Source organism: Heptranchias perlo, chromosome 28, assembly GCF_035084215.1.
Source record: "Heptranchias perlo isolate sHepPer1 chromosome 28, sHepPer1.hap1, whole genome shotgun sequence".
NCBI lineage: Eukaryota > Metazoa > Chordata > Chondrichthyes > Hexanchiformes > Hexanchidae > Heptranchias > Heptranchias perlo.
Window position 1 is genome coordinate 27,262,118 of NC_090352.1, and position 27,058 is coordinate 27,289,175.

The window sequence follows — 27,058 nt, forward strand, 5'->3', positions numbered from 1 at the left end:
TTCAGGGCTAGGGCAGGGGGGAGGTTTGGCTAAGTGGGCAAAGAGATGGGGGAAGCAGCCGAGGCAGCTAAATAGCTGGTCTTAATCTTAGTGACAAAGAAATCTATGAGCTCCTCCAACTTCTTGTTGGAGTTGAGAGTGGAGGGAGCAGAGGAGAAGGGTTTAAGGAGACAGTTGGTAATGGAGAAAAGAAGCTGGGGGTTAACTTCAGTGCTGCAAGATGATTCTGGAAAATACTGGCTTGTTTTGAGAGAGTGAGAGAGACCCAATAGCACTTGGTGTGGTCCAGCCAGATCTGGTGATGAATGGCTAAACCAGCTGTGTGCCAGATACACTCAAGATTGCACCCCTAGGATTTGAGGGAGCAAAGTTGAGGGCAATACCAGGGGATGACCAGGATGGGAGAGAGTAAAGGTTTCGCTGGGGTTAAGGGTTAAAGGTGGAGGTCAGGGAGCGGTTGATCAAATTGACGGCTGCAGAAGTATCATGGAGGGCCAAAATCTGGGCAGTAGGGAGTTTGAAAGTGCAGATGTAAGTGGCTTGGGGAAGAGATTTTCCAGGGACGGATGCAGAAGACAATTAGGTTGGATAGGGGTAGGGAGATGTGGGTAATGAGGGATGGAAGGAAATGGCTGAAGGTGATTATGTCAGTGATCAAGACCATAGGAATAGAGAGACTACGGGAGATGGCAAGGACGAGGGGGTGGATTTGGGCCTAATAAAATAAATGCATATTTTAATATACATTTAATTCAAGAATGTGATGACAGTAGCTCATTGCAAAGGTAACGAATGGGTTATTGTGGCCTAGTATTATGATGATGTTATTATTAAGTACAAGAAATTACAAAATGTTATGACTTCTCTTGAATTACTCATCAATTAAAACTGTGCTACACAAAATGAAGCAAATGCAAGTTTCCATTCACGGTCCTTTATGGAGCTTAGCAAGTGGTGAACATCATATTTATTTAATTTTTGCTCATTTTCTTTTCCCTAAGTCAGCAAGGACCGCTCCCTAAATCAATATCAAAGTTGTACTTTGCATGTGGGCTAGGTAGAGGTGACAATCTCTGGAGGATGCTGATGCCAGGAGTCTGTAGACACGTCAATAACAATTTTTTAATAAGGGTTGGTTTGTTTTGTACAGTTAGTTAATTGGATTGATTTCTGTCACTGTAATGTGTTTTTAGCTTTCAAGGTCAGCGTGTGAATAATTATTTCAAAGTGAGCTGTTAGTGTAGTTCCTGTCAGTTTGAAGACTTGGCAACGCCAAAGTGGGGAAGTGTGTTATAGGTGTGTCCTGAAGCTCGGTGTTTTGGAATGTGTCACATGCTGTGAGTGGCTTTGGCAGAATGACAAAGCTCTCTCTTCAAAGGTGCAGGCTGGCAGCCCTATGTAATCAGAGAGTACAAAATGAGATTTCCAGCACAAAGGAAACACCTGCCAATGCCCATAGGAGACATTTTAATCCCCTAATCTTTGATCTCAATTTTGGCTGAACTGAAGTAACAGATTGCTCGTCCCTTGGGCAGTCGTAAAGTTTCAAGCTATATTATTACAAGCTAGTGGGGACTAACAGAGTACTGTTGTTCTTATTTTGGGTTCATTTTATCAATATTTGCGCTCTTTTGCCAATTACAATCAATCTTCTAATACTAAAAAAAATTCTATTATAACAAGAGTGCTTTTTTGAGAAAGTGATTTTTTTTATGCTCATCCAGCTGAGGGGTACTGATGCTGAGATGTTGGTGCTGAGTTATGGGGCGTTTTATAGACTCTTGCTATCTGAGAATGCTCAAACACTTTTAATTTAGGATCCTGGCCAGGGCTTTCTGCTTCTGTGCTCCCCAGCTGTGATTTTCCAACCATTCGTTTTAATGGATGGGAATTTGTAGGATATGAGCACAGAAGCAAAAAAAAACCAAGCTCCTATTTCTTCTCATTGAAAGAAGATTTTCACCCTTTCATTCTAGGCTAGATTCAAACCTGGATCCCAGATGTGAGAGGTCATTGTGATAAACCCCTATTCTATTTGAAGCGGATTAGTTTGTTTTGACTCCTGGTGCTGTGGAATTTGCCAATTTATATTGTTAATCTTTTCATTGGCGACAAAAGTCAAGCAACTGCAGTTTTTATGCTTAGCTTCTTTTAGTAATTCTCTGTGTGCCCAGAGGTGGCAGTGTCACCCCAGCGCGAGGGCTGGCCGCAGCACTGTAAGATAAATCTGGCTAAAGCGCGCAGCTATCTCCTTATGTAACATTTCAGATCAATGCAGGTCTCTTTAAGGTATCTTAAGCAGGAAAGACCAAATAGAATTGATTGAACTTGATTGATTAATTGCCTTGGAGAGGGTGCAGAGGAGATTTACTAGAATGGTACCAGGGATGAGGGACTTCAGTTATGTGGAGAGATTAGAGAAGCTGGGATTGTTCTCCTTAGAGCAGAGAAGAGTAAGGGGAGATTTGATAGAGGTTTTCAAAATTATGAGGGGTTTTGATAGAGTAAATAGGGAGAAATTGTTTCCACTGGCAGGAGAGTCGGATACCAGAAGACACCAATTTAAGGTAATTGGCAAAAGAGGGGAGATGAGGAGAATTTTTTTTACGCAGCCAGTTGTTATGATCTGGAATGCACTGCCTGAAAGGGTGGTGGAAGCAGATTCAATAGTAACTTTCAAAAGGGAACTGGATAAATAATTGAAAAGGAAAAAATTGCAGGGCTATGGGGAAAGAGCAGGGGAGTGGGACTAATTAGATAGCTCTTTCAAAGAGTTAATCCATTTAAAATAAACATGTTAAGCATTAGTACACTAGTATCCCATCATGATAGGCCAATATTTTTAGAAGGGTTCAGTAGCAGCATGAGATACCCACTCACAACCCCGCCAGGTCAGACAAAGACTATCTGAAGTCTAAAATTATTTATTACACTGACACAAAGACAGAAAAGACAGTAATACATATGAATGGCATGCCTTTGAAAATCTAGTGCCTTACAGGGAAAGTTACACTTTGAAGCAAACTAATTTAAATAACATTACTAGTTTAAAGAAAAGTACTCTGTTAATAGGATAAGGGCCGTTACTTTGAAGAAGATATGACTTTCCTGTCAATGAGTTTAATGTGCTTTCATTTTGTTATTGCCAAATGATGCTGGATTTACAAGGTCACAAGATAAAATCACAGGATAAATATAGAAGAGGGAACTCATCAATCTAGGGAAAAAAATTACAGTCTCCCATTGCATCGTTTAATTGGTTCTTGAATTAAGTTTTCGCCTCCACTTCCTATCCAGAACAACATTCCAAATGTCAATTCCTCTTTAGATGGAGAAATTCCTGATCTTGTCAATGAATTTTCACTGAATTAAGAGTAAGGCTTTCTCCTTAATTTGATACAAGGTGGCCTGGTCGTTTGTTTGATTAAACAACAATCTTTGTGGTCACTGTCTGACACAAAAGCATAAAATATTTCTTGTCCTTATTTCCTTGATTCCATTTCACCTTTTCAGTGAGTCCATACCATGCCTAGCAGAGAGGAAAATTCTGGCGACAAGCTCTCAGTCCACATCGGGTTACCATCTCAAAGATCACATCACAAGGGAGGTTATTAGCTTATTTGTCCAGAAAAAAAATCTAAGGGAATAATTTTCTGGCGGTGAGGAACCTTGCCTGCCAGCCGCACATATCGGAAAACTGTAGGAGCCCACAATTCTCCAATACGCTGCCGGTGGGGGGGGGATTTCTGGTACTCAGAAAATTACTCCCTTAGTCTTCCCATCAAGAACTGGATTTTGAACAAATCCAAGGCTTTCTCCACCACCACACTACATGAGAGACCGTTCTAAGTATTTTCTTTGACATCAGCCCTGATATCAAATTGACCTTTCCCAGGTTTAGCCTACATCTCCTGTTCTACCGACTGGCTCACTTTGAATTACATAGAATTTACAGCAGAGAAACAGGCCATTCGGCCCAACTGGTCTATGCCCGTGTTTATGCTCCACACGAGCCTCCTCCGCTGTACTTCATCTAACCCTATCAGCAGATTCTTCTATTCCTTTCTCCCTCATATACTTATCTAGCTTCCCCTTAAATGCATCTATGCTATTCACCTCAACTACTTCCATGTGATAAGCGAGTTCCATATTCTAACCACTCTCGGGGTAAAGAAGTTTCTCCTGAATTCCTTATTGGATTTATTAATGACTATCTTATATTTATGACCCCTAGTTTAGGATTCCCTCACAAGTGGAAACATCTTCTCTAAGTCAACCCTATCAAACCCCTTCATAATTTTAGTAATCCTATACCATTTAATAACTTACATACCTCTATAAGGTCCACTCTCAGTCCTCTCCTGTCAGAGATAGCACCAGTTTTTTCAGTCTTTATTCATCACAGTAAGGCTGTAAATGTTAAATTGCATCTGCTCTCCAGAAAGGTATGGGTAGGACAAGAAAACATTGCTCTTATGTTTTTTTTTAACCATTCTAAATCCCAAGTGTAGTGAAAATTTTGCCAAAATTTCCTAACACTTCCGCAGACTGGATTGGATGGAACTTACCCCAGCTTGTAAACTCCCATTTCATTTCAACATAAAAGTCTTGTGCCTGTTGGAGCAAAGCAAAGGATTGAGGGTTATTCAGATATTTACAGAAATGCTGATTTTTTTTTAAGGGATGTAGGGAAAGGACGTTAGCGATCCTCAAAGAAGGGGATCAACAGGTGCTGGGAAGGTCAGAGTCTATGATAGAATAATCACACATAGACTCAGGATGGAAAAGGCTTGATGGGCTGAATGGCTTATTCTAATTCTGGACTTTCTTGCATTTTTACGTTAACGTAAAGGTATTTTCACACAAAGCCTCTACTTTTCAGCAGCATTAAGCTACCAGTGCATTTTAATCAATCATTTTGATGATAAAAGTTTTATTGAGATTAATAATCAAAGCCCTCTTACTGTTGACATCTGAGCTGTCTCTTTCTTCAGTGCAGACACTATTGGCATTTGTTTTCCTATTTTTTTTTTGCACATGTCTCTCAAACATGTTGTGCTTTGCAAATGTGTGGATTTATTTTCAATTTTGTGATTTATTAAAAAAAACGTTTACATTGTATTCTTTCCCTTTTCCCTCTCCCCACATCAGTTATCCCCATTAGAGTGCAGGGTCTGACATTGCCAGTTGGCTGTTTGTAACCAGGGGCTTGGAGGCGTCTGAGAGTGAATGGCCCAGAGTAACTAGGCCTCTGATTTTTCCCTCTGTGTGGGGAAGCACCTGCAGCTCCCAATGCTGGCACAGCTTGAATCTCAAAAGTATGAGGATTCATGGGTGTGAACACCCGTCCTATAGCACTATAGCATAATGCTTCCACATTCACCAATCACCCAGGGAAGACTGAACACAGAAACAAACTGCGTAGTTCCCTCATTTGTTTTTGCCCGACATTCGGCATTAGAAATTTCCGTAACAAGCCTGACTGACAACAGAAAGTTCTGCGAATGCTGCTGCTTTACCTGACGGAGTTTCTCTAACAGGCATGGGATCCCTGACAGTCGTTTAATAGATCTTTGGTAATCGCGATATCGAAGAACAAGCTGTACCAGCTCCAGGTCCCCTGTACTTACAGCCTCCTGGAGACCTGTGGGTTGAAAAGGATGAGCTCATGTATGAAAAGAACAACAACAAGCTGCTCAATTTTTTCAGTAAAAGCAATCGATTTATTCACGGTGTGCTTTATTAAAAATGTCATTCCTTTTTTGATAGTTTCTTTTAACAAAATGTGTTTGCCGCAATGTAAGAGTTTCATTTCAGAAAGCTCTGTATGAAAAAAATGCCAAAATTTTGCTCAGTATATACACCGAGTGGTACGATATTGAGGCAAATAGGACAAATTGTTCTGAGATTCCACCCCTCCACCACTTGTGCACAGCGGGAAATTGCAGGTGCATTGCCCCTGGGTTTTCCATCCGTTGATAGAGCCTGGAGCACAGTTGTGATGTTTAGCTGCTAACCTGGCCTGTGCCTTTAAGGTCACCACTCGAGTATTCCCTTTGGGAAAGTGGCAGGACGAAATAATTGTAACTGTTTTTAACTTCTTCGGAGCCAATCACAGGGCAATTGTAATAGTTTGCAAATTTCTGGCTTCAGGTCAGAAAACCCATTGTAAAATGACTGGCCTTTTTCTTAATGATTGTTTTGCATCTGTGTACCTCAGGGGCCACATCTAAAGTTTAAATCCACATTGTCATTATTTTGCATACATCTCATGTTGTCGACACAAACAGACCTTAGTCTTCTGATTTAGAATTTATACACCAACCAGGGCAACCATGTTAAAAAAAATAATTTAAAAAGGCCTGTCCAAACCTCCAGGCTCACAAAATTCAAATAGAACATACCAGCAAATAAGAAATATAAGTGCAACTAGCATTGGTTTGCCTTGGCTTGAAGGGCCAGATTGCCAGGGCTCAGCCACATATGGCCCTAGGGCTGCTGGTCAGATAAGTCTGATGTGAAGAACATTATATTATTCTATGAAGGTGAAGATGTGTCCCTTTCAGGCCACAAAGCATTATTTCTATTAAGTAAACAGTGTAATTCTTGTTTGGTTGGGGAGCCCTATTGATTGGAACGTTCTTGTCAGTTTCAGGCTGCAACTCAGAAGCTGATCATTTTGCATCTAACAAGTGGTCTTCAATGGCTCCCTCACAAAGTGTATCATCTGGAATGTAGTGCTTGGAGTGTGACACCTGTGCACAAAAGACATACCATTTTAATGTGTTACTCATTGATCTCCTGTGGTGTTGCACATAGTGGGATAAATTGTAGTCTTCACCACCTGGGCAGTAATTTGGTGGGGTGGTGTATTTTATGTTGCTGTTTTTCTCTCTTTCTGTCTCCTCCTCTGCTTCTGTCTCTCTCTTCTGCTTCTCTCTCTGCACTTCTCAGCTTCTCTTTTTCATTTTTTCTTTCCTTTTGGTTAGGAGATGGTGAGTGGCATGACATGAGATGGTGGGGAAAGAGTCCACCAATGTCTGCAGGCTGCATTTGAGGTGCAGGTTTGGGGGAAAAAAGTGGTCCTCAGTGGCTCCCTTCCAATCTCCTCCCCTAATCAGTTCTTTCCTTCACCCTCTTGCTCCCACTGTGGCCCCCACCCCTTTACCTTCCTGCTACCCTCTCCCCTTCCTACTATCCTCTCACTCCCAACACGACCCCTACCTCTTCCTCTTTGGACCACCTACTTAATTCTTATATCCTCCCCTTCACCTTGGTCCATCGTCACTCACCTCACCCTTAATGCTTCATCCACTCTCTTCTACTCCCATGTACTCTCCCCAAGGTCAAGTGGCAAGAGGCCAGAGTTTAAGGCCATCATCAGACCTACTCAATTGAATTACTGCCATACAATTATCTGTTATCTATTTATCTATATTAAATCTGATTAAACGTCACATTAATAAATAAATTAAGGTGCTACTTCTAGATATATATTGTGAATTAGAGCTGTTTTAAAATCAGAAGATTTGTCCCAATTCATTTCTCTTCATTAGATGTTGGTTCTATAGGGGTGATTCCATAATCCCATGCTCCCAGTGATAGGACTACAACTCTGTAGCCCCGATTTTCCGACCCCTATTCCCGACTGCAAGTATGGCTGCCCACTGGGAGCACAGATTTGCCACTTGTATTCTCACTTAAAACTACGTGGCTGTTTCAAAATTACACCAGGCAAATGATAAATGCCTCTCGTATTGTAACAGAAAATCAATTCTTCCTGTTCAGTCTTCATTTATTCCATACACGGAACAGAACATGCAAGGCATTATTGGAATATATTGCTACATATCTGGACCTTGAACTGCAAATGGTTTTTGGATTAAAGTGGCGTGATTGGACTTTTGATTATTCTATTTCTGAAAATGAACTGCTGTAACAATGTGAGAGGCAATTACACCCTGTGAGTTATAAGCAATTTAATGTAAGAAAAACAGCAGAAATCGATGTCATGCTTGCAATATTTCTTTCAATTAACTGCAAAAATCTGAAGTTAAAGATCCAGAAGTAATCAAATTTTGGAATGTAAAATTAAGGTCGATTTTAATTGATTTTACAACATAATAAAAAGTTGAAAAGTGCAAGCCCTACGTATACAGTCAGGCCCTCCAGGACTTCCTACTTAGCCTGTCTGGGACCTCATCAGCTAAAAATTATCTCACATTATTGTAAAGTCAATATCCAATTCATATATTAATGCCAATTGATTCTGCTGCAACGCAAGTCAGGCCGAAAAGTGGCTTTCTTGTTATAATTTAACTTGTTTCATAAAAAATGGAGGCATTTGTCAGTTTAAATCTTTAGCATTTCAAAATAAGGTCATACGTGGCATAAGAAATGATAACAAGGATAATGTAACATTTAGCAGGCACTGAAATGTTTCAGGCCTAGTACCCAGAGGTAGAAATAGGTATCAATTGATCCTGGAGTTTGTCTCTGTAACTCCAGAAAGTTGGGGATGGGAAACAGGGACAGATCTGTTCTTAAATTGGAAAATAAAATACTTCTAATGCTTGTTCCTATTGTAATTATTTAGCCATATACTGTTGCAGCTCTGTAACTGTTGCTTATTTTCTGTTGGGTTCACTGATTCTGTGAAAAATAATGCAATCTGTTTCTGTGTGTCTCACTATGAAAAGTTATTTAGATATCAGATTTCATTTGATTTGCAATCTGTCTCCCAGTTTGTTTTCTCATAAAATCACTCTGTTGGAATTTCCAATTGTCCTAGCAATGGTCTGACCTTGGCAGCTATGTGGAATACATACTTCATCACTGAGCAGATCCTTCCAGCAGTAGGATTGCTACTGTTTAGCAGGAGGTTATGCACAATCTACTCAGAAGCTTTGCATGAGCAGATGAACAATTTATCAGCCTTCATCACAAGTACTTGGACAGCTATATGTAAACAGAATAATTACTTTGTTTAATGCCTTGTATGAAGGAACTGGATGTTCAGTGGGTTTGATTTGTTTCCTTGTTCTGGTGAGCGAGGCTTGCCTTTGCATGAATCCAGAGCACAAAACCAACCCATGATTTAGCACTAAATGGCACAAAGGGCTGATGTGAGAAATCACACTGGTGTTGAAAGTAGCTGTCTTCTGAGAGTGGTATTATGGCATGTTATTGGGCCAGTGATGGAGACACTTCGAGCATTGGCCATCTTTACCAAGGGGCAAGATTTCCTCAGTATTTGTAACAAAAACATAGAAACAGTTATAAGGAACAATATGCAGTAAAATTCTATGGGGTAGATTTTTATTTTATGCAATTGTGTAAAACGGATGACAGGGAATCGGCTGCCCGTTTTGCATCACTCCCGATTTTTATTTCCATTGACTTCATCTGTGTCCATTAGGAACAGCCATGCAGAACTACCGATGCCAGTGGAAACTGTGAACTGTAGTGGCAAAGATTGAAAACAGATGAAAATGAAAGGGGAGGTAATTTTCCAAATCCACCCAACCAGCGGAGAGCCTTGCCTGCCAGCAGTGTAAATCAGAAATTCAGGCACGCATTACCTATCATTTTTTGACCATTTGTTTTAATGGTCCGAAAATTGTGGGCAGTACGCACCCAAATTTCCAATTTGTGCTAATAATGGGAAAGGCTCCCCTTTGGCAGGGATGGTAGAAGACAAACTAGATGGACCTTGCACTTCTGTCCAAAACTTACCATGTTCAGAGTTGATGAAAAAATCCAAACTCCTTCAGTATGTTCTAATCATGCGGCACACTCTCAACAATCTGCTATTTTCCATATAATGTTAAATCTAATTTGGCATATAAATTTGAGTGTAAGCAAATCTTGTTATATTCAGTTAACATAAGATTGTAACTAAATATTGACTTAGGGAGGGGATATGTAAAAAGAGCATTCAATTTGTTGGGCATAGTATTCTGAGTAGTTGAATGCCATGTGTTCAGTGGATTGGGGTAAATCAGACCTGACTGCAGATACTATTACAGGGCATGTTAACACACAATTGAGTGTCAACCAATTACCCCTTCAGTATACATGCAGCAGTGACGGCACACCTTGATATGGTTTCAGCACTGGCAAAACTCTCTTAAAAATAAATTATCTAACAATTATGGTTGTCCATTTTGACTTGATTCAGTGTGAACAATATTTCATTTTTCCAAAACGAGTATAACTCAAGATGACAAAATGCAGAAACAAAGATGTGCAAGAATTAATTAGACTGCATACAGAGAGAATAAAGAATTGTCACAATGACCTCATACCAGTTGCAGTTCATTTTAACTTAATGGCCTGAGCTGTGTGATAGGTTCCAGAATATGTTTAAGAGGATAGGAATATCTGGGCGAATTCAGGGAAGTCTTTGGTAGAACCTTGCTATACAGAAGTGCAAGTCAAAGACAGGGTTATAGAAGCATAGGAATTGCTAGACGACCAAGGTCCATCCAGTTCACCTTCGAACATCCTGGTGGTCACATGCTACAACGATAATGGAGTTGTTGACTAATCATAGCAATCAATCTCTATTAATTAGTCTACAACACACCCAGACATGACGTGAGGAAAACCCCAGTGGTGGAGAACTTTGGGAACTATAGGTCCAAAGCTACCTGTTCCTCCCAAGCACGCTACACTTACCACATGTCATGTCTGGAATTACTCATATACCGTATGAGTTATAATCTGATTCTCCAACCAACACACCCATCTAATGAGGCTCTACTCCAGGAGCGCAGCCTCCCTGAATCTGGCCTATCATAAATACAACATTACACTGGTAGTAGCATTTACAAGATTTTGGGCAGTCACAGCCATTTTCTAGTGGGCGCAAGCATACAGCACCAAACTGAAACAGCCCCTCATTCAGATTAATTGGTAATCTAGCAGCAGAAGCGAGATAGCTTCACTCAATCCACCTTCACACACTTACATCCTTCGCCCAGATTACAGCAGCATGGTTCCGGGTAAGCACTCAATGTTGTGCTCACCCACTGTCAGTCCCAACAATATACAAGCGATTCAGTTGATAAATAAAATGAGTCCCAAAGATGGTCATTATCAACAGCTCTCCCTGTAGCTCACTGTTGAACAATTCAATGTGGGTGTTTATTTACTCACGCGGAAGTCCTTTATCATCATGGTTTATGGCAGAATCACAGTATGATCCTGCATTGGTGCTGAAGATTTAGTGATGGTTTAATGATGCTATTTTATATCAGGATTAGAATCTTCCACTCAAAAACACAACAAAATATATTGATTAGCTATTTGTAAAAGAGAAATTAAAAATATTATAAATCTTCTGATAAAGAAAGTAATGTTAATCTCCAGTTCTCTAAAAATGTCACTTTACCTGTTGGGAATTTACAGATAATTATTTCTAATGACCCAATTACTGTAAATTCTGAAACTTTCACTATCAAATAAATTTCACCACATTCGTACAAGTAATCAAAATTGTGAAATTTGTTTGACAACACCAAATTCTCAATTACAGTAAATTACTGAATACTTTGAGATCTGGATAAAATTCTGTTTCTGTTCTGTCCACACATATATTATTGTACTGAGAACATAAGAAATAGGAGCAGGAGTAGGCCATATGACCCCTCCGCCATTCAATAAGATCATGGCTAACCTCAACTCCACTTTCCCGTCCGATCCCCACATCCCTTGATTCCCTTAGAGTCCAAAAATCTATCGATCTCAGTCTTGAATATACTCAACAACTGAGCGTCCACAGCCCTCTGGGGTAGAGAATTCCAAAGATTCAGAACCCTCTGAGTGAAGAAATTTCTCCTCATCTCAGTCCTAAATGGCCGACCCCTTATCCTGAGACTATGCCCCCTAGTTCTAGACTCTCCAGCTAGGGGGAACCACCTCTCAGCATAGACCTTGTCAAGCCCTCTCAGAATCTTATATGTTTCAATGAGATCACCTCTCATTCTTCTAAACTTCAGAGAGTATAGGCCCATTCTACTCAATCTCTCCTCATGGGACAACTCTCACATCTCAGGAATCAATCTAGTGAACCTTCATTGCGTTGCCTCTAAGGCAATTATTTCCTTCCTTAGGTAAGGACACCAAAACTGTATCAAAACTGATGAAATGTCATCGACCTGAAACGTTAACTCTGTTCCTCTCTCCACAGATGCTGCCTGACTTGCTGAGTATTTCCAGCATTTTCTGTTTTTTATTTCAGATTTCCAGCATCCGCAGTATTTTGCTTTTAAATGGGACCGGGTAAAGGTATACAAGATAATAAAGTGTATTTAAAAGGGCAAGTTCAGGATGCTGCCATGAGAGTAGGTCAAAGGTTCAAACTGGCAAATGCCAAATTTAGGTCTGACGTCAGGGAGTTCTTCACACAAAGACTAAGCAAGACTTGGGGCCGGATTTTGCTGTGAAAATAATAGCGAGGCTAACAGCGCTCACTGTTATTTATGCGCAAATCGGACAGGAACTTCCGGCGAGTGCTCATGCGCAGTTAAACGCAAAAATCGGGAAGTTGCAGTCCGAGATACACTGCCCCTCTGTAAGCTGCGCAAAAATGGCATCTCTGTCTGGCTTCCTGTTCAAATGTATTGAATGGCGTGAGGTTCCTGTACTGACGTCTTAGATACTGACTAAACTCGCCACAAAATGTTAGGGCTTGACCATTCCAGTTTAATTACCCTTTTAATTGTGTAGTAAGTCTTAATTATTGCCAAACAACCTTCCTGACACTGAAAATTAACTTTAACAAGTGTGGAGTCTCATTCCTTCAGCTTTTAATGTTGGAGGTTTAAAAAGAAATTTAAATTAATTATTTTTTAAAACTTTTTCTTTCTGTCTCTCTTTTATATCTCTCTCTCTCTCAATCCAATCTTTCTTTCTTTCTCTATTTTGCTTTCTGAATCTGATTTGACATTGAATTCACTCCTCTAACCTACACTTCCTGGTTCAGACTCTGCACTGCTCATTGGTTAAGGAGATACACAGATGTTTGCCGTGTTCACACAGGTCCCAGATGCCCTGTAGAGGGGGCCACGCCATTTGGATATTTGGCTGACAGCAAATTGCCGTGCAAAACCCCATCGAAAGTGTATGGGCAAGTGCAAGTCTAACGAATGGCTGGTGCCATTTGTTCGCCTCTCACAGCAAAATCTAGCCCAGGGACTTCTGGGTAGAGTAGGGGAGTTGAAAACCTGGGAGCAGTTCGATGCTGCGATTGGGGACTGGAGTTTTTTTCTGGATAGATGAGAGTTAAGATAGGCTGACTGGCTTTCTTCAACTGCACCTTTCCTGTGATCTTGCAAATGCTATGGGGTACAATTTACAACACCCCCTGTGTTGCCAATGCGACCCCTGCCAATTGCGTGCTAAGGCCCCTTTGGTTACAAAAAGTTTACCCTTGTGCATTGGAGGGAGAAGGTTAAACAAGTCCCGTCTAGAATCCTTTCAAATATGTATCTATCTGCTCTTGAATGTAAGTGCAAGATGCAGCCTGACGTGTGAAACACCAGTGGATGCTGCTCAGGAAATGATTGAAGTCACAACACTTCCAAATAATTTATGCTGATGAAAAGTTCATCCAAAGCAAGAGACGTAGTGACGAATCAGTGTTGCTAAGGAAAATCAATTGTGTGCAAGAGTGCAGGCAGCCTCAGGATACGTGGGGTATTCTTTGGGCTGGTATTCCCTATTTGCTCTCTACTGCAACTAACAATGCAGAATATGATGATCTTTAATCGTACTGTGAGCAGGCTTTAGAGTTTATTTTTCTGGATGTCTGCAACTTAGTGGACTGAGTTGGTGAAATGTGAGGCTGTGAGATTTCTGTTGTTGAGGTAGGGTACAGATGCCTTTGGGAATGTAGCACTTAATGAGGCAGTTGGAGGTGGGGGAGGGGGTAACCAGCCATGACAGAAGGAATTTTACTTGCCTTCTCAACCTTTTATTGAAAGCAATTGCCAATATGTTGCTGCCTCTTTTCTCAGGCTGACTGCTGTTAACATATCTCTTGTTTCAACTCCTCTCCCTCCTGTACAATCTCCTCCTGATATGGGGATGCAGGGCCAACTCTCTCTTTTTGATTGTCATCCTCTACAGCTTCAGGAAGGAGTTATCCTTTCTGCATGGTGACATTATGCAGCACACAGCAAGCTACTGTGCTTCTGGACACTCTTCTTGGGCTGTACTGCAGGGCTCTACCAGATATGTCCAGTCACCTAAAATGAGACTTCAGAACGCCAGTGGTCTCCTCTATCAAAATTCTTATGACCCCATGGGCCTCATTCTATTTGTTCGCTCCCTCTGTCTGTGGATGTCATCAGCCATTACTGCAGGGGATATACTGGATCACCAAACAACTATCCTGATACCTGGTTATAAGTCATCAGGGCTGGTATGGTGGATTGCCACATGATAAAAGCTCATTGCTTGCTGCATAATGTCACCATGCAGAAAGGATAACTCCTTCCTGAAGCTGTAGAGGATGACGATCAAAAAGAGAGAGTTGGCCCTGCATCTCCACATCCAGACAGCTGCCTGGGTAGCAGGCATTCACATGCAGGATAAGTTGATTGACATCACACACTAGCTAGATGTTGATAGAATGAAACCCATTCCTATTAAAACACAATGTCAGATTCCATATGTACACTGACAACACCCAGCTCTACCTCACAACCACTTCCCTCGACCCTTCCACTGTCTCTCATTTGTCACATTGCTTGTCCGACAATAAGCAAAAATTTCATCCAACTAAATATTGGAAGACCGAAGCCATTGTCTTTGGTCCCCGCTGCAAACTCCGTTCCCTCGCCACCGACTCCATCCCTTTCCCTGGCCACTGTCTGAGGCTGAACCAGACCGTTTGCAACCTTGGCATCCTATTTGACCCCGAGATGAGCTTCCGACCACCTATCTGCTCCATCACCAAGACCGCCTATTTCCACTTCCGTAACATTGCCCGTCTCCACCCCTGCCTCAGCTCATCTGCTGCTGAAACCTTCATCCATGCCTTTGTTACCTCCAGACTGGACTATTCCAAAGCTCTCCTGGCTGGCCTCCCATCTTCCACCCTCCATAAACTTGAGCTCATCCAAAACTCTGCTGCCCGTATCCTAACTTGCACCAAGTCCCGTTCTCCAATCACCCCTGTGCTCGCTGACCTACATTGGCTCCCGGACCAGGAAGGCCTTGATTTTAAAATTCTCATCCTTGTTTTCAAATCCCACCATGGCCTCACCCCTCTGTAATCTCCTCCAGCCCAACAAACCTCCGAGATCTCTGCACTCCTCCAATTCTGGCCTCTTGCGCATCCCCGATTTTAATCGCTTCACCATTGGCAGCCGTGCCTTCAGCTGCCTAGGCCCGAAGCTTTGGAATTCCCTCTCTAAACCTCTGCCTCAGTACCTCTCTCTCCTCTTTTAAGATGCTCCTTAAAACCCAATACTTTGACCAAGCTTTTGGTTATCTGTCCTAATATCTCCTTATGAAATTTTGTTTGATAATGCTCCTGTGAAGTGCCTTGGGACGTTTTACTACATTAAAGGCACTATATAAATGCAAGTTGTTGTTGTTATTAATTAAATTTAGGGTATTCTTGTATGGAGCTTTCAAGGCAGCATATGTTCTGTTAATTGCTCCCTGTACCTGTTGGAATCCTCCCAGTCTACAGAATTGGACTGCTTGCTCTCTTTGTTGGCTGCATACGATGACACCGCTATTTCCGGCCAGAATGGGGATGATTGGGTAATTCCCCCGTCAATCACGCCTGGAGACCACACTACTATAAGTGACAGGGATTGATCTTACGCACATAATTTGTATGTAACTATCCTTCACCCACTGCAATTTGTTGGAGAAATAATCAATTTGTATTATGTAGCTGTTCTCCATTCATTGTATTTTACTGGAGAAATCGCAGTGCTTTTATTGGGAGACTTTGCTGCAGGTTCAGTCATGCATGAGTTCTGTTCAGTGCAGTTCATAGAAACTCTTTTTAAATAGACTCTGTAAATAGACTTTTTTTTGCTTTGCTTTGTTTGCTGTAAAATACACTTGTTTGTTGTAAGTCCTGCCGTAAGTCACCCCCCGCCTCCAACTCATTGGCTGACACAGTGGTGTCAATAGACACTCCGCTCTTTGTTTTGCAGGTACCATTGAGAAGATAATGAACTGTGAGGCCCACCTGAATAGAGCATCAGTGACCTTCTTCATATAGTGGTGAACTGTCGCTTGACTAATATGACAAAGGTCTCCCAGGGCGGCCCAGAAAGATCCACTGGCAAAGTTGTGGTGGCCATTTTCTGGAGGTAAGATTGTGGCGGACACCACACTGCCTGATTTCACTATTATTGCCTCAAAATAAAGGAACATCCCGCCCAGTATGTCACAAATGTATGGATTTGCTTGTAGCAGTTTCAAACAAAGGCTAGACAGTGCTTATTATTCAAGAGTCTTTGTCCCCTTGATAAGATAAATTTGGTGTTTTAAATTGTTAAATAGCCACATTTGATGTGAGCCACAGTAATACATGTTTTCCTGTCAATTAACTACACTAATGGTTTATCCACTATGTCTAGACATTTGAATATTAACCAAAAGCTTTGTGCATTGAAATGGATTTTTTTAATGGTGTTTTGCCTCTCACAGATACAAATCTGTTCTGCTGTTTGGAACATGAAAAATCTCTTGAGTTAACAATGTGGATATATTAGGATTATTGAAAGGATCATTTTCTTTCTTGAATATTAATCTTGTCAAGTTTGACTAGGAACCTGAATATAAAAGAAAATAACTGGATAAGAACAGAAACCTGCTGCAGTTCTTCAGTTTATTCTGAGATTTGGGGATGGGAGACGTTGTAATATGAGGCTTGAGTTACACACGTTATAATTCAAGTTCAATTAACACACATCAAAAGGGGATGGAAGGTCAAACATGGTCAGAATTTCCCAATCCAGGCTGCGTTATTTTCCAAGGAATTTTGTCAAAAAAGATAATTAACCAATTGTGCACTTTCCTCATCTTTTCTACCTTTAATATCTGTACTTCATAATATTTGCTGAATATTTCTATTGAATTGTAAATTAATATTTAAGTTGCTTTGGCTTGTCCATGTTTAATATTCTCCTGTTTCTAAAGCAGGTGGAATTGTAGCTTGAGACTATAGTTAACCCAATTCAGAGTAGAACAAATAGGATAAATGTTAATCACACAACTCCGAAAGTGCAGATTATGGAAAAGGTACAGGCTCCAATCATAGGGGCCGAGGACCGCCTATGGGGACCACTGTGAAACTATAGAGAGAGAAATGGTTCTACAAAAACCTAAAATTAGAACATAGTAATTAAACAGTATTTTCAAAAAGATTTTGACCCTGCCAGTTCTGGGTATGGTATTACTGTACCTGTCCATCCATTACGATTCTCTTTACAAACATCAGCGCCATGCTTTAGTAAAACTCTTGTGCACTCCAGGTATCCAAGCGTAACAGCAAGGTGCAATGGAGTCCGGCCTCGTGGGTCAAGCTGTTCAGTGTCAACCTGCCAATCAAAGGACATGTTCAACAGTTGTTTTTTTTTACCTTTTTTGCTTCTTAGATTTATAAGTAAGAATGGAAAAGCAAAACCGGTCACATCAATGACAGCCTCATTTTCAATGGAACTCATTGTTTTGTCACTTCCGTTAAAATCTGTGCTAGAATCAATTTTAAGCTGGGACTTTGGTTTATGACTCGAGATCGTGCAGTGGGGGCCTCAAACGGGCGACAGGCCCCTTATTTGCATATGCATAGGACCTAATGCCTGTTTCAGGTATAGGCACTGGACGCCGATTGTTTGGCCTTCATCAATATGGCGGGCGGGGCATTTCCAGCTCATACTGAACTTGCGATTCCTGCCCGCCATATAGGAAGCCATTTAGTACCTGAAAAACAGGTGCTGTGCAGCCAAATTTCTACGCCTTAACCTCGCAGTTGCACTGTTCTTTGCATTGCCCCTCCTGCCTCTTGTAAATCCAAAAAGCAGAAATATGATTGATTCTGAGAACAACCGATTGAATGTAGTGTTGGAAAACCTAAAATCGTAAAAGTGTGTCTGAAAGTAACTGCATTGTTAATAATTGGCATCAAATCAGCTACACCTTAAGCTCCAGCAATGGACCTGGATTTGCAACATATAAATCTGCTAACTGGGTGGATTTCAAATCTATTATATCGATTCAGAAAGCCACAGTAAAACTTCGAAATTAATCTGTGTCAGGACATAGTTTAATAATTCTGTGCACAATAGATTAGGAACTAGTTAACTCATGCTTTATGATGGCAATCTTTATTCATGTATTATTGTTTAGTTAAAAGGCTACATTACTAACTGGTCTTTAGTGTTTAGGAAATGAATGTTCCCTTGAAAAATTGGCCTGTCAGATACTCGTGTTTTATAGTGAGAAGCTATAAATGCAGCAGTTATTGGCTGCACTGATGAAAGCTTTACTACAGATATTGTCAAGCATAATTGTACTGCTGTAATAGATCAAAATGCTCAGTATCAGAACTGCAAGAACCTTTGCCATGTAACCATTCCCCTGCTGATACTGCAGAAACTCCAGAGGGAGGAAAGGGACGGCCAACTTTTTGTTTTATTTTGAAGTGCAATAGATCTTGCAGTGAGCAATAACACGTTTTACATTTTCTCCATTTGTACTGAATGGACGGCCTCGTATTGGCCATTTATCAGTTCTTTGAAATAAAATGGGTCACTAAAAAAACTTGCCGACTCTTCTCTTTTTCCATCATGATTTATGATTTCCAAGCTGTAGTTTCTTTAACAGAGGCACCTTCTTTACAAAGTACTCTACGTGAAGGGAGAAAAGTCAGAGGAGCAATGTGCCATTTTCAGCTCGATAAGTTGGGGGAGTCCAGAACGAGAGGGCATAACTGTAAAATTACAGCTTGGTCGTTCAGGAGTGATGTCAGGAAGCACATCTTCACACAAAGGGTCATGGAATTCTGGAAAACTCTCCTCCAAAAAGCTGCTGAAGCTAAATCAATTGCAAATTTCAAAACTAAGATTGATAGATTTTTGTTAGGCAAGGGTATTAAGGGTTATGAAACCAAAGCAGGTAGATGGAGTTAAGGTACAGATTAGCCATGATCTAATTGAATGGTAGAACAGGCTCAAGGGGCTGAATGGCCTCCTACTGTTCATATGTTGCTATATCACATGCAAGTGACACAATGTGATCTACATAATTGGGCTGGCCCTTCTATAAACAAACAAGGAAAGGTTTGCCAACTTTTTTAAACAATGCCCCTTTTAGGCTACAGATTTTACAAATTAGTTACATTTTTAATTTCCAAATGTGTCTTAACAATAATGGAAACGGAATCTTCAATATTGAAAACAGTTTATTTTCTGCAAAGCTCCATGGTTTGCAGTATGCCCTGCATCAAACTTCCTCTACACAGTAACCATTTCCTTCCATACTAAGGATCATCTGTTGTCTACTCTGAAGTACAACAAAAAAATCAGTTCTGTTACAATTTCATTTTCATATAATTTCTGGCTTGGTCAATGAACTCATTTAATATTAACATTGTAACAACTGTAAATTTCTGAAATAAAAGTGGGAGCTCTTTTGAGATTGCTTGCCGAGATGGATAGCCAGGATTTCGTGTGGAAAATTCATGTTGTTCCTGGTAGCTGTAGGGTGATGGGATGCAGCACTTATTCTCACAATTGCTGCCATACTGTAGTGTGGAAGCCAGATATTTCCCCACAGGGGAGAGATAAATATTGTAGGGAGAATCACCTCAGGCTACTGAGTGGCTGATTCAGACCAGAGGCTTGGCCTGATAGCAGGTCATCCTTCTCTGCTCTTGACTGGCCTGGCAGAAGAGAGTTGCAATGTATAGAGATGAGGCGTAGGAATTTGTGTCCCTTTATGATTTCACACGTACTGGACTCTCTTTTTAAGCTGAATCGAAAAATCTGATTGAAATGTCTGATACTTGACGGTGGACCACTTAGAAACTTGGAGGTATTTCATCCACCTGCCATGTTGCCTTGAAAAACAGTCACCCCACATCATCTCTCTACAGCCAGAAATCAGGTGCAGATATGTCACCAAAACTGATGGAGACCATGGACTCATTCTGCACCACAAGACTACAATTGATCAATATTAACCATTAGATGGTGGGTTAATAAAAAACAGAATTATTGGCCCAGAACTTGCTGAAAGAATAACAGCGTGTGAATGACGCATGCCATTATTAATGTGCAAATCGGCCAGCAACTTGTGGCAAGGAAGAGATACCCTGCGAATTGCGAATTGCCACAAGTTGCTGGCCGATTTGTGCCGCTCCATCTTTAGCTTCACGAAAATGGCATCTCACCCTTAACCTCCTCGTGATTTTCATGAAATTGCTACATTTGTACATTAATTGCATATTAAACGTGCCACAGAAAGTTAAGTTTGGTAAGTACTCTTTTAACAACATAATAATTGTTAATGATTGCCAATCAACCTCTCTGGCATTGAAAACTAACTATTAAAAGTGTGGAATCTCATTTCTTTAGGCAGTGAATTGTTGTTGGAGATTCTAAAAATGTTAACTTTAAAATTGAAAACAAAAATTTCTTACTTTTCCTTTCTGTCTCCTTTTTCTCTCTCTCTTAATCTAATCTTTCTTTCCCTCTCTGTACCTAATTTGACATTGAATTCACCAACTCTAATTCACCTTCTCAGTCCTTCATCTGTTTATTTCTCAATCCTTAAACCTCATTGATTAAGGAGATCCATGTTTGCCCCATTGTTCACCAAGGTACCAGATGTCCTGTTGCCCTCAATGTTATCAGTTCGCACTTGCAGTAACTTTATGGGCAAAAAAAATTTTGAGCTGAAGCATGCAGGAAAAAGGCTAACTAACCTGGCACGCCATGAGATGCCCTGCCCCAGGAAATTTTGGACCATTATTTTTACAGTCATAGACTATAGTTGTTTCTCTGCCGCCCTCTACAATGTCAGGAAAACTCCAGCAAGGCAAGGAAAGCAGCATGCCCAACAGTGGCATTTTGTACTTCCTTTTTAAAAGGGCTAGATTTAGCTAAATCCAGAATGATTTGACTTAGACAAAATTAATAGATTTGTAAATTAATCCAAAATGGCAGGTCGTAATGTTATCCTCATCTGCCAATGGCTGATGGAGACTCCAAGGAGGAAACGTAGCTCTGACTACACCCATAATCCCTTGGGAAGCACATCTGAGTACAATAGGCAGCATCGTAGTGAGCTTGAGAATGGGGCCCCCACCCAGGTACCCAACTTAGAGCTTGTAGTTAAAGACAAAATGATGATGGCTACAAGAACAATTTTATTGTATCACAAATGATGAACAAATGTTTTAACAGGGCTACTGTTTCAACAAATGATCGGCAAGGCAACGTTGTCAGAAGAATAGATGTGTTCCCAAGATGCATTGTTCCTCCTGGAGGCAGACCATAAGGTACCAGGATGATGCATACTGCACCAACCACCAAGGTATTCAAGTCACTTAATATGGACTCTGAAAAAAATCATTAAGAAACTGACAGCATATCAAAAAAACCCACCTTAGCTGGTCCAGGAATGAGTGCAGCCAGCAAGGTGCTAATAGAAGTATTTTTATATACTGGTTTCTGGCAATTTCCACATGCCTTCAAGTGTTGACAGCTTCTCAGCAGCCCCATTTGCACCAAAGAAGGTGATTTGCACAAAAGTTCAAAGGCCTTGTTGATAATATTGGCCCCGATTCTAACTCCCATTTGTGCAACCACGGGAAGGCAGTGGAATCAGTGGAGATAAGTAGCTGCGGCCATTTTAACTGCCTCCCGCCCGGATTTCATCAGGCAGGCAGGGTTAAAATCAGCCCTACAATATGACAGAGTCGCCTGAGTCTAGACAGCTGAGAATCAGGTCTAATTCTGAAACTGCCACTAAAGAAAGAACATCCGCAATAAGTATATTTTATTATCATCCTCCTGTTTCTAACTGTACCTTGTGTACCGATCACTGACATTTATGTTGGTATTTTCACTATATTTATGTATGTTCTGAAGCTATTGTGTGCCTCCTGGTCTATAAATTTTTTAAACCCAGGGAGCTACCGTGTGTAAATATTCTTCGATAAATCATTTAAAAAGAAGGTAATAGGCCAGTGGAAGTGATTTAAAGGCTATAATTCAATTGAATGATTTTGATTATATCACAAACGCCTACAGGAAAGCATGCAGAGACTGAATTACAGCCTTAAGATCCATCACAGCTATTTGTTATTCTTCAACATATGGTATATACTCCATACTTCTGTTTTAAACTTGTCTTACTGTGCATTGAACATGTTGGGCACTAACAGGATGGTGATGTGGGAACTAAAAGTACATAGCATAATTTGACTGACACCATAGTGTTACATGTTTTCAATTAATGGGAAATACACTACACACTATATACAATGAACATTGTCGGATAAATACTCAGTTTTACATAGTTCATTACTACATCACATGGTTTAAAATACAAGAGTTTACAAATTAGGGACTAAGAGAAGATTTCTTTGCTGCAACATTGTAATGATAGTAGCAAGATATCCCCCGATCACTAACAAAATTTTTTAATATTTTTAACAAAATCATAAATTCATTCAAAGAAATGCAGTTACAATTTTGTAAAAGTAACAGTGAGAGGAAGACTCCCCATTATATTTACAATGTGCTCGCTAATACCCAGGAGAGATCTTCCTTCCACATGTTTACATTAGGGACAGGGTAATCGTTGACGGGTGTTTTGCGACAGGAAGGCTGTTTCCAGTGGGGTCCTGCAAGGCTCAGTACTAGGTCCCTTGCTTTTTGTGGTATATATTCATGATTTGGACTTGAATGTAGGGGGCTTGATCAAGAAGTTTGCAGATGATACAAAAATTGGCCGTGGGGTTGATAGTGAGGAGGGAAGCTGAAGACTGCAGGAAGATATCAATGGACTGGTCAGGTGGGCAGAAAAGTGGCCAATGGAATTCAATCCAGAGAAGTGAGAGGTAATGCATTTGGGGAGGGCAAACAAGGCAAGAGAATACATAATAAATGAGAGGATACTGAGAGGTGTAGAGGAAGAAAGGGACCTGGGAGTGCATGTCCACAGATCCCTGAAGGTAGCAGGACAGATAGATAAGGCGGTTAAAAAGGCATACGGGATACTTTCCTTCATTAGCCGAGGCATAGAATATAAGAGCAGGGAGGTTATGTTAGAACTGTATAAAACATTGGTTAGGCCACAGCTTGAGTACTACGTACAATTCTGGTCACCACATTACATGAAAGATGTGATTGCTCTAGAGAGGGTACAGAGGAGATTTATGAGGAAGTTGCCAGGGCTGGAGAATTTTAGCTATGAGAAAAGATTGGATAGGCTGGGGTTGTTTTCTTTGGAACAAAAGAGGCTGCGGGGAGTTTTAATTGAGGTACATAAAATTATGACGGGACTAGATAGAGTGGATAGGGCGGACCTATTTCCCTTAGCAGAGGGGTCAGTGACCAGGGGGCATAGATTTAAAGTAATTGGTAGAAGGATTAGAAGGGAGCTGAGGAAAAATTTTTTCTCCCAGAGGGCAGAGGGGGTCTGGAACTCACTGCCTGAAAGAGTGGTAGAGGCAGAAACCCTCAACTCATTTAAAAAGTACTTGGATGTGCACTTGAAGTGCCGTAACCTACAGGGCTACGGACCAAGTCTGGAAAGTGGGATTAAGCTGGATAGCTCTTTTTCAGCCGGCGTGGACACGATGGGCCGAATGGCCTCCTTCTGTGCCATAACTTTCTATGATTCTACATTTTTTATGCTGCTTAATGAAATTCAATAAACAATGAGTGAAATCATTGTTATAAAACAGAGCAACACAACATAACATTTGAAACTGATCATCTCATACTAATTTGGCTGGGATTAATGCTGAGACTTTCATGAGGAAAAAAATTATTCTAAATAGATGTTGGGAATGTTATATGAGCAAAATTTTACCAAGGGGAAAGGGTATACATTGAGAGCTGAGAAATACATTGTAAATCTTGATAATGTTTATGTATGTATGCAGCATCTCTATGACCTAACATCTCTTGAAAGCTTAGATTGGAAAATTGAATGGTTGGGTACCATTTGCTGAATACATTCTTTTAAACTAACTGTAATGCTCATTTTGAGACAAAGGGTGTAAAATATTATTCTGAAATCTGAGGTAAGCTTGATAGTAAAGCAATGTTCTCTGAATGAGAAATTTGTCTGGCAAAGCAATAAAGACCTTTGGAATTGATTTTACAAAGATTTAAATGAAGTCATCTTTTTTCAGAGGGGAAAACCTATCTCGGTCTAACCTCAGATTTCTAACGTGCTGCGATTGCCTGCAGGTGGCCTTATCTCAATTATTTTTGTCAGGCCCTGTACCACGGCGCTGGTGGATATGGATTTCTTTCTGCCCAACACCACTGAGTTTCTGACCTCGGTCACATCGCTGAGGAAAGGCTCCCTCCCAGAGGCAAAGTGATCGGTATTAACGGAGGGCTAGTGGCACATTACCCACCTTCGTCCGTAGTTATTGAACGGCACAGGGGGACCAAAGTGAGAAAATAATAGGTAGTTAATGCTGAAAAAAATATATATGGGGAGATTTGACGGTTCGGGAAATTGCACACCCCAAACTTGTCATTTTTAAAATGAATAGACAGAAAATCAGGGGCTGGGGGCAGGCAACGGACCAGGAAAATCTCCATTTTGTGGCAAAATATTTCTAAATTCTCGATGCAGCCTAAATGAACCTGAGCTTAAAATATTGCCCGAGTGCTCTGATATATGTGGTACTAAACCCATGGTATTCGCCAATGATGCAGTACAATTGTTGCATGAGGGGCGTCTACAGGAACCATTATATCTATATCATTTAAAGTTTTGGTGGGATTCAAATGCTTCCATAAACTTGCTGTCTTATAACAATGGGCAAACCCACCATCACATTTCGGCTCCTGTGGGACAGCAGTAAACATTGGAAATGATGCTCCAGATCCTGGGCTTACCATGAGCATCTCATAGTACAATTTAGAACCACTAAAAATGATGCTCGTTCACGCTGTCACTTTCATTGGAATTGTTCGAAATTAATTCAGATGGAAGATCAGTGCAGGAATAGGAGTAGGCCATTCAGCCCCTCGAGCCTGTTCCGCTATTCAATTAGATCATGGCTGATCTGTTCCTCAACTCCATTTACCCACCTTAGCTCCATATCCCTTGATACCCTTAAATAACAAACATCTATCGCTCTTCGTCTTGAAGGCTCCAATTGTCCCAGCATCCACAGCCTTTTGGGGGAGAGAGTTCTAGATTTCTACTACCCTTTCATGCAGGACTCTGTGTTACTCAAATCCTACAGGTCATTGTTGATAGTCTGCATTGTTGCTTCTATAAGATCAGTCTGCAGTAGAAGTTAGTCCTTGTTGTACCCATTTTCCAGGAGGAAAACAGGGGCAAGAAGTACCAATTTCACAAGACTTTGTCCCCAAGGACGTCTGGAATACGTCCAACCCCATATTGAGTCGGGTGATTTTCCAGGCGGCCGCTTAAAACAGGCGTTAGGCATCTTGCATATGTTAACATGGGCCTTAGCACCTATTTGAGAACCCCTCTGCCAAATTGGGCTTCCCTAAGTGGAGCAGGTGCCAGGCCTGTTCTACTCAGGTTTTTCTGTCTTGGAGGCGACCCAGCAAGCGGCCGCCACTAAAAAGACAAGTAAAAAAATTTTCTGAAGGCCGGTGCTGGCCAACGATCGTCGCCCCCCCCCCACCCCACCCAGGACTTAACTGAAGACCTCTGGCGACTAGGCTAGCAACCCAAAATTGAGCCCTTGGAAATGGGCGAGCTGCCCCTGCAGGTGCAACAGGGACCGGCAGCTTGCCCAAAGTATTCAAATGAGGCCTGAGGTCCGATTTAGGGTTTGGCCTTGTGCTGTCTGTGGTTATTTCTACCCCTTCATCTTTTTTATTTGAGATCAGATGTAAAGAAAAATTAATAGCCTCATTTCCTACAAATTCACTTATCTCAATTGAATATTGAATTGCAAGGGCAGGGATTGTGGACCAGGACACAGTTCTATCTATTTTGCCCTCTTGGGCCAGGTAACACTATATGATGTGGAGAGATTGTAAAGGAAAACAATGAAAAGATTGAATCACAAGCAGAGTATAAAGTGGCTACAAGTACAGGAGAAGTGTTGGCTTTGAGTTAAACCTTTGCGTTAGCAAACGTAAAGAAGCAAACATTTATCAGATGAATGGAATTTTCTTTGTCCACGCAAACTTAAATTATTCAAAATAACACTGTCATATCAATTCTATCAATAGCTGAGCTGTTCAGACTATTGTCAAAGGCTATACTTTTTTGTGCTGTTAGGTTAAATTTAAGATAAATATTGAGAAGGACATAAGTAAGACAAAGGCCAAAGTAATAAATTGGAACAAAGCTGATTTTAAGGGGGTAAAAATGGAACTAAGGAAAATAAACTGGAAAAATTTACTGACAAACAAAGAAATAGAACAGCACTGGGAAACATTTAAAACACTTAAAACATTTAAGAGTCCAGGAGAAATATATCCCACTAAAAAGCAAGAACAAACTAGCCAGTAATGACACACCATGAATGAATAAAAAAATAAGGGCAAAATTGAAACTAATGAAAAAGGCATACAATAAGTACATAGACAAAGGAAAGGATGACAAAAGGGAACATGAAAAGGTTAGGAAAGAAGTCAACAAAACAATTAAGAAGGCAAGGAGAAACTACAAAATTAAATTATCAAGGAATATGAAAAGAAATAATATAGTATTCAACAGACACATAAACAACAGAAGAAAAATCAGGATAGGGATGGGGCCAATAAGGGATACACACGATAAACTCTCAGGTAATAACAGCGAAATGGCAGAAATATTAAACAATTACTTTGCCTCAGTA

At 40.7% G+C, this 27,058-nt stretch overlaps 1 protein-coding gene across 2 annotated transcripts in view; it reads right to left on the reverse strand.

Annotated features, from left to right (window-relative positions):
* Positions 1 to 27,058, reverse strand: part of ankrd13b (ankyrin repeat domain 13B) — a 267,722-nt gene that overhangs the window by 61,478 nt on the left and 179,186 nt on the right. For both annotated transcript variants that reach the window (XM_067967939.1, XM_067967938.1), the window contains exons 2-4: positions 17,441 to 17,576; positions 5,520 to 5,644; positions 4,569 to 4,614 (exon numbers count right to left, since the gene is read on the reverse strand). In XM_067967939.1, the coding sequence (XP_067824040.1) occupies positions 4,569 to 4,614; positions 5,520 to 5,644; positions 17,441 to 17,576 (307 nt within the window). The remainder of the gene's footprint in view (positions 1 to 4,568; positions 4,615 to 5,519; positions 5,645 to 17,440; positions 17,577 to 27,058) is intronic.